Source organism: Mycteria americana, chromosome 15 (assembly GCF_035582795.1).
Source record: "Mycteria americana isolate JAX WOST 10 ecotype Jacksonville Zoo and Gardens chromosome 15, USCA_MyAme_1.0, whole genome shotgun sequence".
In the NCBI taxonomy this organism is placed as follows: Eukaryota; Metazoa; Chordata; class Aves; order Ciconiiformes; family Ciconiidae; genus Mycteria; species Mycteria americana.
The window spans coordinates 5,324,250-5,339,228 of NC_134379.1; the positions used below are offsets into that span (position 1 = coordinate 5,324,250).

General features: G+C 40.2%; 1 protein-coding gene across 4 annotated transcripts in view; it reads right to left on the bottom strand.

Moving 5' to 3' along the window:
• Positions 1-14,979, bottom strand: part of SPECC1 (sperm antigen with calponin homology and coiled-coil domains 1) — an 89,192-nt gene that overhangs the window by 59,207 nt on the left and 15,006 nt on the right. The window contains exon 1 of one of the 4 annotated variants that reach the window (XM_075518434.1): positions 4,829-5,191. The exons of the other annotated variants lie outside the window; for them this stretch is intronic. Coding sequence (XP_075374549.1) covers positions 4,829-4,868 — 40 coding nt within the window. The 5' untranslated portion in view covers positions 4,869-5,191. Of the gene's footprint in view, positions 1-4,828; positions 5,192-14,979 lie in introns of those variants that run through there. 4 annotated transcript variants of the gene reach the window in all.

The window sequence follows — 14,979 nt, forward strand, 5'->3', positions numbered from 1 at the left end:
GCCATGCCCTAAAAGTTCTTCTGGTAAGAGCTTTGGTCCTGCCCAGAGAAGGTACTCCCACTCAGCACATCCTCCCAGCCAATGCTGAAAACCGTTGTAAAGGCCCTTGCCTTAGTGTAGGAGAACTTACTGATCTCTTCCACTAATTTAGCATTCATTGGCCTCTCATCTTGAGATTGGGGGACCTCAGATTATCATTTAACTCTGCCTCAAGCAGATAATTTCAGAAGCAGCACATTAGTCATACTCATGACTAAATTCCTCTAAGAGGCCAGTCCAAATTGTGACACAGTCTCTTGGCTGTACTCGTTTCACTGGCCTGCAGAGCAGAAAAGACTACTGCCATTTGACATCTGTTTGTCTGTATTTCTGAAACAATTTAATAATGTCAGTCCAGTCAAGAATCTTGACATCACAAGACTAATCAACAGAGCTGGCCCTAACTGGCCTTGGAAGAGAGGCTTAAGTCAAGTGAAAATTACCCTCCAGAGGAAAATAAACTTCTTCAATACCAGTTTAATCAGCAATGTGTTACTACTCTGAAGAATGACAGCATTTGTAAAACCCCCATGCAAGAATGACTCGTGGGAGGAAGAGGTGACTAAGAAATTAAACTATCCACTGGAGAGCAAATTGTGGTTTGCTGGCTCCACTGGGAACAAAAGTTCTACGGCTCGCTGCCCGAGCTCGAAGAGGACATGACTTGCTGTCGGTATTTCCATGAAAGCTGTTATGTGATTCATTAGCTTTGCTGGCCCCTCTCTCCTCCCTCCCTTCCCCCCACACCATCATTAAACTCATCTGTTCTCTTGAGCTCTTGCTTGGCAGAAATGGTGTGCTGACATATAACAGAGTTAAAATGAATGGCTCCCATGTTTAGGAGCAAGGAAGAGAAGCAGATGACAGAGACTAAAGAGAGTACCCAGAAAAGGTCTGACTACACACCCCAAAAAAAAAACAGAAATCACAAGAAATAATGTATTTCTACAATACCCTTTATCTTGAAAGTCTCCATATGTTTTACAAACCATATATCCTACACTGAAGAATCCCTTCCTCAAACATAAAATGAAGCCACCCCTAGGCCAGGACAACACAGACATATGAACACAGATCAATACTGGCTTAGTGTATGCACTGACATTTTATATTCTCATCCAAGCCAAACATGTAAGCATGTTTTACAAATAAGCACAGTCCCAAAAAAAGTCTAACCCTTGGATAACCCCACCCGTCACCTTGTTCCAACTAGAGAAGTTAACATTTCCCATTCAACTGCTTCTTTCAAGAAAGTTTTTGTATGTATTGAGTCATTTTTTCCACCTCTTCCCGAAGATATTAATCATCACATCACCTGCAGATGTTTAGAGGACAAACAAAACCCCACCATCACTGTGTCAACCAATGTCAAAGGATCTTAGCACTCCTGTTCAGAAACACAGGCTGTTTCCAAGGCAAACTAATGTTTGAAAGGCTTCTCTCAGTAAATCTAGTGCACTGGATAATATTGTATTCTTCCATATAGCTCCCATGAAATGTTCCCACTATTTCACAGGTGCTCTGGCCTGTGTTCGTGTATACTGATGGTTCCTTTAGCTTGAGGGCAGCCAGTCTCAGAAGCAGAAAACTAACTCTACTGACAAACTGCAGCAATATTAACTATTGTTTTACATGTTTTTCTGTACTACTTTATAGGTGTTTTCATCCTAAAACCTCCACATGCTTTATAAAGATGAATATTCAGAGCACTCAGATATAGCAGGAAAAGTGACCACTTGCAAGTAGCAGAGTTTTGGCAAACAAGTGGTGCAAACTTGGGTCACACACCACAAAAGTTCTCACAAATAATTGCAAAAGTGGTTTAAGATAAGTTTCAAATTAGAAGTCAGGAAAACCCTATAGAATCTAACATTATTACAAGCTATCTCCTGAAATCCTTTTTAGATACTCTTACGCTCTTAGCAAGATGTAGGTTAACTTAGAAAGAGATTATATTGGGCTGTTACAGAGTCTTGTAAATCTGCTGTTCAAAACATACCCATTAGACACCAGCAGCGGACTACTTTGCAAGAAAGACACAATGTAGGATGTGTTCCCTTTCTCTGTCTTCACCTCTCCACAATCCCTTCCTCAGCTAGTTACATTTCTTTCCAATTCCCCTGTATTAACGTGTTAGCTTCAAACTGCTCAGCTTGGAGGCAATCATTTCCTTCCTGTTCCTTCACAGCACTGACTAGCCCACCCAGAACTTGGGATTATCACAGCTGTATCTTTATATCCCAAATCTTGATTGTTAGCTGTAGAGTCAGGATCACTCACATGGGCACTGCCAGACTCTGAAACTGTTGCTTCTGGGACCTGTATTATTTTATTTAGTTTTGAAACTAAATTATGTCTTTGTCATAGGACTGTAGCCTTGTTAACCAAAAGCTATGCATCCTCATGTCCTATTATTCCTATTTACACTCAACAGAAAAACCTGTTAAAGTATATCATACTCTCATAAGTATAAGAAAATAAGTGTTTTACTCTAGGTTATAACCTGTATCATAACAGAGGCATTTAGGATCAGATTCTTAAAGACTTCAGTGTCCAGTGACACCAATAGGAGGAACAAGTGTTTTAAAAATCTGTCCCCGGTACCCAAAGATGGTAAGTTTGGGGTGAAAGACTTATAGATGAACCATACAGTGTCCATAAAGTTTCCTGAAAAGAAAAATAAACAAGATGACCCTGAATATCATTCCCAGGGAAACAGGTCGAGATTTGATTGTCTGTAGTTAAAGCTGGCACATGAGCTAGATCCATAAAGAGGCCTATTCCTGGGTTTTATTTTGGTTATTCCAAAAGGACCAAACTTAAAGAGTACCGCTGTTATTCAAGATGTAGGTATTCCTAAATGAGGGTTGAATTAAGTTCATCCAAGCAGAAACTAAGCCCAACACAGATATCTCCATGTATCACAGTCTAATGTCAAAAACAAGTTTTTGCATCCTAGTTGTCAAAAATCAACACAAACTCTGCTTCAGATGTCTTTACGTTATCCTCTGACTTCCGAAGCCAGAGCTCTTGCACACAACAAAGAATACGTTGTCAGAATTGATTTTGTCAGCAGGAATGTTCCTGAAACTTTTTTCATGATTAAACAGAGTTTTAAGCATGTAGTTCAATACAAAATGCTCTGTGTTTTTCAGTCGTATTCATACCTTACGAACAGTGAGGACATATTAAAACAAGACTTAGTACAGCTTACACTTAAAAACTGAGAAGAGTTTTAAAACTGTTTAGGTGCAATAGAAGCATAACCCTTTCTCCTTCAATAAAAAAATAAAATAAATTACAGGACAAGAGAAAACAAAGGATGAAAGATTTTCAAAACCCACAGGGGGTCTGCATGCTCATTTATCATCTATGTTAATAATAATAAGCTGTTCAAATCCCACCACTGGCCCTGCAAAAATCAGAGTCAGTTTTCTCCAACTCTGATCAGAAGTTGCAGTGTACCTCCCCATGCCTTTATCCCTCTCTCCCGTAGTTTATCATCAGTATTATCCCTCCTCAAACAACAGTAACACATTTACTTCCAGCAAGACTTCTATAGCTGGCAGTGGCCAGCAAAATATAGTTTCAGGGCCTGGGGATGTAGGCAGCCATACTTTCCAGCCTGAAGTTTAACTTTCCCTTAGGGCAGCATTTCTTCTGGTGACTGGATACTGGCAGCTTTTGTGTTCTTCATTAGCCTGCTGATTAACATACTGCTAGAGAGTTCTCCACTACACCTAACTGCTGTTCCAGCACTCACTGGCAGATCTATTGTGAGAGATCCTAGAGTAGCAGTGCTGCGTTGTCTGCCTCTTGCTTTCCTTCACAATACTAGAGATCAGGTAGATATCTATCTGCTTTTAATACAATAGCTACATATCTAATCCGAAGTTATAAGGCAACCCTGATCACGCAATAACAACTTTAATGGAATTTTGTGAATGAAATTCCCATGGCAACAGTAAGAAACAGAGTGCCAGGAAATACAACCGATACCAGTTTTCTGTACATTAGAAGGTTCTAAGCTCGAACAGAAACTAAGAAATAAACAGCAGAAATCAGCAGTTTTTTCCTCACTCAGCATTTGAGAAACAAGCAACATAAATCAAAAGGCAACCAAAACAGTACTACGGCATCAGGAACAAATTACCAGCCTTCCTAGTGCACAGTATGGACATTTGGCACAAGGGGAATTAAATATACCTGACACTAGCTCTTGGCTTTCTATAAAATCCGCTTACTGATTAACATGCAAAGCACTACACTTCTGAAAGGACAATGGTGGGAAGACCTTCCACAAAGGCATCCTTTTAAATTCTAAGGCCTGGAAAATTTCAGGCCTCAGGCCACAAACAATGGTAAAGGCTAACACAGCCAAACTGCAGATCCTGACAAGCTTTATGTACATCACTAGATAAGATTTGTAACTTTTTAGCTGCGTCATGCAGACTATGTAAAATAATATGTCAGGCATTAAGGTCCCTCCCTTGTAGGCATTTTGTTCCAACCAGCAAAGGATTTCTTACAGAAAAGCTTCCCTAAGGACGGTGCTGTGATCTCAGGTAAGGAGCAGTAACAAATAGGATTTACAAGGCACAAGGTAAACGGCAGTAATTTCTCTAGCAGCCTCGAAGCCATCAGCATTAGCTATGACAACAGCCCCTGTTCCCGCTCAGTGGGACGCTGCGGTTAAACCCCCCGAGAACAAAACCCCATCCATCCCCTGCAGTAACAGCCCCGCTACCCGCAGGCAGCAGCCCCGGCATTTCGCACGGTCCGTACAGACCTTGGTCGTGCTCCTCCGCTCGCCCAGGCTGGTTGCCCATCTTCCGTCACTCCCCCGGCTCTTCCCCGAGCTCCTCTAGGACCCCGGCGGCCCGCTCATGCTCGGTGCCAGAGGCGGACCTGCCTCTATCTGCTCGTAACGTCTACGCTTCAGTCCACTTAAAAGAGGGGAAAAAAGTCAGCTCCTTCCTAGTTCCTGGCACCAGGAACAGAGCCTGCTGCTCATGCTGAGGCAGCTGTGGCTCTCCCTCCTACCTCATTACAATATTATGCACTGAAGGCCGGCCTGTGCAGTTAATTAGCTGCCTGACTGCTGGACTAAAAGGAGGGGGAGAAAGAGAGGCAGAGAAAGAGCGAGCAGCTCGCGGATAAAGAAAGAGTGACTCAACGAGCGGCGCGGGCCGCCCAGGGGCAGCAGGCGCACACTGCAGGCGGTTCGAGGCAAGGCGCGGCGCCGGTTCGAGGCAAGGCGCGGCGCCGGTTCGAGGCAAGGCGCGGCGCCGGTTCGAGGCAAGGCGCGGCGCCGGTATCGCCCAGCCCCGCGGAAACCGGGAACCCAGCTCCACCACCGACGAGAACTCGGCTTGGAAACTGGAGCAGGGCTTCAGCGCACCCACGGCTGCGGAGGGGCGAATGGCCTGCGAGCTGTTTCTAGGCCGTACACTAGTATCCAATTAGTACCCTAAATTTAAAAACAAAATACTGAAATGCAGCTGAGAGCGAAGAAGGGCAGAAGGACCCTCGGCGAAGACAAGAGCAGCCAAATGCCTGCAAGCAAAGACAAAATTCATTTTGCCCCAATTTGCAACATGCTTACCGTGGAGCAAACGGACCCTGCCCATAGATCTAAGTACACTGCTGAGGAGAGATACACTTATGCGTCTGGTTAAGGACAGCTCTTAACTAAGCTGTCACAAGAATTAGGGGACCAAATTTCAGACATGCTCAGCATCTTCTGAAAACTTAGATACCTAAAAGGTACTGAAATGGAGATCGAACTCCTCTGAAAACCCAACCATAATTGTGAGCATAAGCCCTTTCTGAAAAGTCCTGTCTATCAGATTTGTTCCAATATCCGCTGGGGCTATTCCTGGGTAAGCTTGAACGTCCCCAGCTCTTCTTAGCCTCAACTGGTGCTGAGAATAGTCAGTACATTGCAGGTTCACATCCATATTATAAAAATGTACAGAATACACTGAATACTATTAAAGCCCAATTCTCTTCGTTGAAGTACGGATGCAGTGTTTTATTATTCCTAAAAAACTATTACAGTGATTTCCAAAATTCCCCTCATGCTAGTTCCTCACAAGCACTAAAAAAAAAAAATCCAACCAAACTTGATAGCCACTACTACATCTAGAAGCTGCAACCACAAATATGATCTGCATACCATATCTCTATCATCAGTATTTTTGACCGTGACTTTTACTGCAAGAGCAGCTGGATGAGGCAGGCCTGCCCACAGAGACTGGCCAACAGCCGATCTTTCAAAGAGAGAAATCGAGATGCTCCTCACTAATGGAGTCATGATGTACATGGGAAACAAGAATACTGAATTACTCCAGTGACCAGTTTCCATTACATGGATAATTAACAGAATCTTCTTCTTAAAGTCTTGATTTCAACAAGAGGGTTAAAACAAATTCAGAAATAAACCTAATGTGTCCTAGGCTCAAAACAGGTTGAAAATAAAACATACAGAAATTAATCTAGCTAGTTGTGAATCCATTGTTTCCAAAAAAAATCTGGGGATCATTCAATACGATAGAAACAGAATTTTGCTAATATTTCAGTATAACAGGGTGAGTTACTTGTCAGTCTTAAATTTTTCATTGTTCTTGCTCTGACACTTTATGGATGAAGCTGAAAGTTTTCATACAGCTGTCTATATTTGGATGACATTAAACAGAATTCCTGTCTACTATCTTATGACATGCCAAATGTAAAATGCTTTGTTTAACGAATAAGCCATATAAGTTCTACTAAAAAAAAAGGATCATTGATAGTGCATTCTTTTTCTAAGAGTCATCTCACAGTCTCTTAAGTCTTGCATCTTATTAGGATGGATACTCAGCTTGCCCTTTGCAAAGGTACAGATCCAAATGTCCTCTGACTGCTGTTGAAATGTATCTCCAAGACAAAAAGATTTTCTTCTATTATAGACTAAAGAGTAACTTCTGCTTTTCTTCAACAGGATTCAGAGGGATTGCATTAGCCAATATAATCTCTTGGGTTGATAAATCCTGACACTGAGCATTTATTATTTCAACACCTGCTTTCTATTTCTGTAACACAAAAGGGAATAGTGTAACAGGGTCCCAGTACAGTATGGGGTGCAAGCCTGGGGTAATTATAAAATATAATCACTGAGTCAGAGCAAACACACCTGAAATCTGAGCACTGTAGAAGAGTCATGACTGGAAGAACCAATCTGTTATTTTTGACAGTGGCACGAAACGTAAGTCAGAACATTCTAACACCATGACAGGGAGAATTATGTCAGGCGAAAGACTTCTAGCCCAAATCCACAGTGAAAGGTAAGGTATGAATTTTAAAATACAGCTATAGCCTGAACAGAAGTCATGGATAAGAGATTATTGTTTATGGAGCTTGCACCTCAAACTGAAGGAGAAAAAGGAATAATGGCAAGCATGACTTCTAGCATGGTGACTAGGTAATAAATTATGACAGACGCATGGCTAAATCTTTAGGCAACTATTTATTATCTGAACATTTTTACATTATTTTCCCTTCCTCCTCAGTGATAAAGGTATAAAAATGAATGAATGAACAATTTCATCCCTATAAAGTAGATTAGCTGGTTTCTTCCTAGGCAGGAAGGCTGACTCATCCCTTTGCACTATCCACTCGTGGGACTGCCAATAAAACCCCACAAACACCCCTTTCCTATATAGTGAGAATGGGAATGAATTACTGAAGGTGTGACGTGCATAATTCTTTCACCTCACTAGTCAAATGACAGGACTTATTTGCCAGGCATAGCCTTTCCTCAGACCCTACTCTCACAACACAGCACATTAATTAGCATAACTTCTGAAAGTTCAATTTGTAATCCATCCTCAAAAGAAAAAGCGTGAAGATGCCACAGAATTATCTCAAATTTCCAGTGGCCAGATAGCTGACAGTCTCTTCAGAAGGCTAAGGTCTAAAGAAATTACAGGTGCTGAGCAGGACCTCCAGGGGCTGGATTTTCTGGCAAAGACTGAACTAAACTGAATGGGCCCTAAGGGTGGACACTGACTATCAATACCAGCGTTCACACTATCATGCTCTACTTCTTCCATTAAGGCTAAAGATTTTTTATGAGCACTAAGTACATATGTAGGAGGGAAAAGAAATCTACAGACATGTGTATATCATGCACAGTAGTGGACCCCAAAGGATTAGGAATATAACATCTACATTGAAACCCAGAAGAAAGAGCAAATTTATTTTTAACCATGCTAAAAACAAATTTTTTGTTGTGAGGATACTTGGTGAGGTCATAGTTAAGTTCATGGCACAGAACTGCAGCCTTCCAGGAACCCATCTGAGTTGTAGCTGTCAATCCCTCCCTCTTACTTTACAGTATTAAAATCTAATGTAAGCCAAAAGCTGCTGAAAAAAAAAAACCAGTGGAAAAAAATTATACAAGGAATGCCAAGCCCACTCCTGATATGCATACTTGTTAGACCAGGCCAGCTTTGCGTTCCTTTCTTTTGCTCCCTCCCATTCCTTAAGTGCAAACACAGTGGCACTCTGCCAAGGCATTTTGGCTGTGATACATTTAGGCCTAGAGAATTTGTGTTAAGGATCATTTCTCTTCAAACCAGCTGAAGGAAAGCTGATAATTAACCTAGGGCAGGTAGTCAATGCAAGGTTGTGTTGACTTTGCTGAACAACTTCACTAAAGAAGCCTGAAAAGAAATTAAAACAAATGGAGAGATCATAGATTTGTACTATTCCGACCATCCAAGCATGCTCCCCTTTCTGTTTAGGTATCCCTAGCAAGGCTTTTGTGATCATCACAGTTTGCTTACAGCTGTAATGGATCTTCCCTATATGAGTTGACTTCAGCCAATTAACTGTCAACAATTTAATGAGTCAAGTCATTACAGTCTTTAAGATTTAGCATTTCAGTATCCCTACCACACACTGAATCCTCTTAACTGGCTCAGGCCCCAGGGTGGTAAACATGTGCCAACAAAGTCATTCTCAGGGGAATATACAACAGAGAAAAGGGTCTCTGTTTCACAGATTGTTTTAACAAGAAGTTGCATGCAAAAATCTTAGAATGTGTTAATACAGATTCAGTGCAGTAAATATAAGTTGTGCAGTAGATTAGGACAGCAACAAAACTGAAAAAGGTACATGCTGCAGACAGTGTTGTCAGCAGAAGTTAATTCTTACTTGTTTAATAATGCAAGATGACTGCAGACAGCCTGTGAATGCCTCTCAAAGAACCTGTTATCCTTAACGGGATCAGGTATTGGAAATCCTAACAGACAGTCACTAAAAAGCATTGCTCTCACTCCATTCCTGGTTATGGAAAAAGGTTCATACAATACAGCCAACAACAGAACAAAAGAATAATTATGTCAGTCGACCTTCATATGCTACCTTCAGAACAAGAAGAGAGCATCCATCGATAGATGTCTAGTTCAAGGAATCATGGGACTGAGATCTCGAGCCAACAGACATCAGAGTTTAATAAGACCACTGCTATTTTTTCATTAAAGAACTAGTGAGCTCCTTCTGCACTACTGGAATAAGTGCTTTTCCAATTAAAATATCCTACCAGAGTAACATTTATCAAAGGGGAAGAAGAATCCTGAAGAACAGTCATGTGAAGCAGTGCCCATTCCAAGCCATTCTAAGATGTAGAACTGTCCAAGGGTTACAGAAAGAAAGAGCAAAGATTAGAAGGACATGAAAATTTAACATGGCAACAAACATCATACAGGAACTTTTTCAGCAAAGGCATCAGAAGTGAACATATGCATTTGAGTATGCAGGCTATCGCAAGAAGAAAAAAAAAAAAGATCAGTGTAATAAGAAATAAGAGAAACTTGACAAGTAGCTGCCATAAACCGAATCTAGAATGCCAAATTTGATCTACCTCAATTCTTGCACTTTCACTTTAGAGGCTAGTGGGTGAAATCTTCTAAAATGGTGCTGAAACTTAGTCTGATTACTTGATACCTGGGGAAACTGCAGATAGAAAAAATATTTTGCTAAGTAATGTCAGAGAGGTTAAGATTCAGATTCACATTTGCACCAATTTGTTACAAACAACCATGCAGATACATATAACTGTGTGCAGATGTCAATATGCATATCCAGCAGAGCTATAGATGTAAATGTAAACATATATTTCCACATTGTTTTGCATGTTAAATTCCTTCAGCACTTCTTGCCTATTTGAATGACATCCTGACAAAGTAATTTTTTTGAGTCTTCCTTTCCTTTTTGTATCAGCTCTGGAGCTAGAATATCTTTCTTGATAAGAAAGAATAATTATGTGAGAGCTGTGTCTTGTACCCAGAAAGAGTAGCAAAACACAACTAGCTTTCCAGTTGAAGTTTTAAAGCATATTCATTGTTCCTGGGAAACCCCAGATGAGATCAGTCATTTGGTTTCTAGTGAAGTCTTGTGGAACAGAACGCACCAATCTCATTAGTGTCTCTCACACTTGTCTCTATCTTTCACAAGAAAAATGAGACAGTAACGAGACTGAATGCAAAGTGCAGCAACCTTTCTACAAACCTACAGTAGTCCTTTGATGTGACAGATCACAAAAAGCAGGGCCTGTCAAAAACTGATGTATGGGAGAGTAAAAGGACCCCAAGGTCAACAGAGAGCTGTCCTTCACAAGAAATCACTTTCCTTTTTCCTGTTCTAATTGGGGTGCATTAGCATCTTATGAAGAATTAAACTGCCAATTAGATTTTTTCCAATGATTTTTTTATAAAGAAAGTTTTTATTAAGGAAAATGCTTTTTTGAGTTTTCTGACCATGTAGAGAAGGCTTCTGGTCTAGATTAGCTTCACATTAACCTAAATGGTTACCCCACATCAGAAAGTAACAAACAGTTGCCAAGCAAAGAAGCTAACAGAAAGAAGATAGACAGTAAATTTGATAGAGTCCATATATTCCTCTCAAATAGGAATCTTCAAGTGACAATTCTATAAATGTGCAGGAAGCTCTGAAATCTGTAGTCTGCCACATTTTCAATTTTGATGGGAAAGAAGCATATCCAATGAGTGATATGTGCAATAAAACCATACACCAGTCTCTCCTCTAAAATCATCCACAGTTGAACTTGTTCAGGTTTCACAAGTGACACTCAGTTTCCCAGCACTAACACCAACACTGGTAGTGGCCAGTTAGCCTCATTTAAAGCCTCTCTTTTCTGAATATCATCACTATCAACACAGAAAAGGTACAAGCAACTATGTTTTAGAGGGAAATCAAGTATCATATTTAGTCATTGGGACCTTGACTCTGACTATTGGGCAGGAATGAGAGTGACAATTCACAGAAAAACTCATCAAAACAGAGGCCCTCCATATTGGAACCGAACATTGTTCAAACCAAATTGTTCCACAACAGAATATAATCCTCAGGTCCTTCTATAGCTTTCACTGATTATGCCAAATTTCTTGGTATTTTTAGTTGACTATCTAATTTACTAGGCTTATTATGACAGCATGCTTTGTGCAGCTTCATTTCTAATGCTGGCAGCGTTCCATTCTGGCATTAGTAGCTTTTGTCCAGGTAACCTGCAGCTCAGAGGCTCGATGCTAGATGCCTAGGAGATAATTGAAACTCTTAATATCTGTGAGTTTGCCTCCTCTATACTTCTGTATTGGCACTGTCTCCAACCATTGATGTTAATCAACTCAGCAGGCATGCATGGAAAGAAACACACTTTTCTTGTTGCTTTGGCTGAAAATGTGTGCCAATTATTGATTTTTCCCATTTAATGCATTTTAAAAAATGCCCATTTCTGATGGAGCACAGGATGACACAGTAGGCCATCCCTCACATTCCTGCTGGCATCTTGGCTTCTCCGGGCCTCCATAGATATAACACCTCTTACTATCGTTGTGAGAAGGTGTAGTATCCGTCTTCTAACATGGTTTGAGCTTTACAGAAATCCAGAGCTTGTCACTAAAATATCCAGGATCTCTATAAATAGTAAGTGAGGTGATTATAACCTTGTTATTGTCAGTTTCTACTATTTCTAAGGCAAATTCAACAGATTCAATAGTCTACAGATTTAGACTTTACTTAGGAATACAGAAATAAGCTGATGAAGCAGCCTGAGAAAACAAGTACAGCTATCTGTTACTTACATTTCAAGGATAACCGATAATTCATATTGGAGCTGGCAGAGCTTGATATAAAAATCAATATATTTGCAAGTAATGGGGATGCCTGAAGTATTCTGAATGCTTATGTGCTCACAGCCCAGCACAGTCACACATCCTGGCTGTATCTCTCTTCTAACATCCAGCATAAGACTTTTTTTGGTTCCTGTCGAACCTGACAGATCATAGCTGCTGGCACTGAAATAACAGCAAGGAAGCACATGAACATAATTAAACTAGGCAGCCTCAAGAAAAATTTTCAGGAAGTGCTTGAATTGGGATTTTGTAGGGAGTGAGTGACAGAACTGAGAGCAAGGATTTGGAATTACTTCTAGGACCCATTGGGGAAGTAATTTCACCTGTCTGAACCCCAAATTTTCCATTTGTGTACCAGTACTACCATGCAATGCTTTTCATGAGAAGTATATGATCACATAAGAAGCTTTGAAATTCTCTGTGAAATAGCAGTATTTAAGGTTATTTGTCTTGCAAACCTCAAAGGATCAGAATCTGAAAAGTCACTTATTTCTTATAATCCTGAACCTTAAGGAGAAGAAAATCCTAGTTTCTCATGAAGATATAAATTTCTCTAAACATTTTAAAGTAACTTATTTACTATATGGCTTCATAGATTGGATGGCTTTACAAGTGCATGCATTAAAATAAACATTTTTCAAGATTAGTGAGTGACCTCTTCCTCCTGTTCTGCAATTTTTCCAGCTCTTTTTCATCTACTGAAACATTAAAAGCAATGCAAGAGCTCTGTAAGTTTGGTTTTAACATAAAACCAAATTGCTACTTCAGGACAGTACATGGAAAGACATAACACTGTGGAAAAGGAAGCGAAGACATTTATTTCTCCCTGTGTGTTATTTCCCATTACGTGGGATTTCAAAACTGCCAAGCAGTTACAAAGCCAAACAGCACAGCACAGAACTTCCAACCAGAATCTGTCTCCAGTTCCATTTGCTCAACTCCACTTGCCAAGAATGGGGACATGAGATTGGCGTCACGTCCCTTTAAGTTGCTTATGATCTACTGCATTAGCTTCCAACAAGGCAGACAGGGGTAGTTATGTCAGCAAAAGACTAGAATGAATAACTTAAACCCCACCAAGGGCAGCATACAAACAAGCCTATTTAAACAAGCAATCTTGATGTCAATTATTTATTATCTGCAGCATTTGGAACACATGCTGTTGCTCAAGGTCAACACACAAATGTTGGACAGTCACACCTAAAGAAGAAAGAAACCTAAGCTTTTTTTTTTTATTTCTATATCTTGTTTCTTTGAATTTCTCTTACACAATACCATATTACCAACTAAGTATCACCAGAGTGTAGCTGGAACTAATATAATATCATTTCAGTAAAATAATCAAATCACTCACTTGAATAACAGACAAAGAAAGACCAAGCTAAAAAGCACAAACAAGGGGGAGAGACATGATGTCTGCAGTTAAGACATGAAAGGAAACCACAGAACTGATGAAGGCAAAGAAGCCAAAGAAAATGGTTTCAGTACAAAATTTCAAGATTTACACACTTGGCTATGTACACAAACATCTGCATTTCCCAGCTACAGGAACATTCTTACTTGGATTAGCTCCACAGTCAGTTAGCATTGCAGCGTAGTCTTGATCACAATCAGAGACTATTTGGGATGCCATTTCAATAAAATATAGCAGCTGAAACAACGTTCTGTTCTTTTCTAGTTAATGTTCCCAGGAACATGTTGTGTCCTCTGTCGTAGCTGATTTTTAGTTTTCTTCTTAGCAACAATATACTGTACTGTAATATGCCTATTGGTATTTTTTCATAGCGTGACAATCTAAAAGTAGCATTCAACTTTGTAACCTTGCTCACTAATATCTATCACCTTTCAATGGCCACGATAGTGACATACGTTCTCAGAATATAGCTAGATTTGCAAGCACCCTTTTGGACTATGGAACCACTGTGAAAATTAATATATGTAAGATACAGGTCTTTTTGTATACATACCTGTAGATACCCCCATAAGACCTGGGACAGTTCTCTCTAGGTTAAAAGGAATTTTAGATGGGTAGCACGTATATTCTTAGTGTTTCTCTACACAATATACATAGCTCCACGCTTGGACTCTTTTTGCCCAGCACTAGTATTCCCATTCATACTTCTACAAATGCTGATGCAAAGCATTATACGAGGTCAAATCTAATGATGTAATGTAAATTGGCAACATAATACCCAGATGTAACTTGACCTCCATAAACAATTTTACCCTTTGTATTTAAAGTAGTCCTCATAAATCTTATCCCTCCCCCAATCCCAGTTGTTATACATGCATGCAGAAGGGGGCTCTCTATTCCAGTGCTAGTATTTTTGTATCTGGCATACGTATTCCATTCTGGACTCCCTGCAGTGCTGTTTCCCTGGCTGCATTCCCAGGATCCTATGCTGCATCATCCGTACAGGTTTTCTCCTCCCCTCATTACTCCTCACAAGCATCTTTTGCCAGCATCATGCCTCTTTATTGGCTGGTGAATCTCAAATGCATTTGGATATAACTAGTCACTATTAAATTTGCAGATTTACACACCGATTAACTGCAGAACAGGATCTGTCTTTGGGTTACTATGAAGCATTTATGCTGTTACAAGATGCATCATTTTCTTTTGGGGGTGGGGGGACGTATATAAAGATTTTTATTTATTTATTTATTCAGAAATCCCTTTCTGGTTAGTAACATTGTTCTGTTACACAGCCAAACCCTGCAGAGGCTGTGACAAATAGGGAGG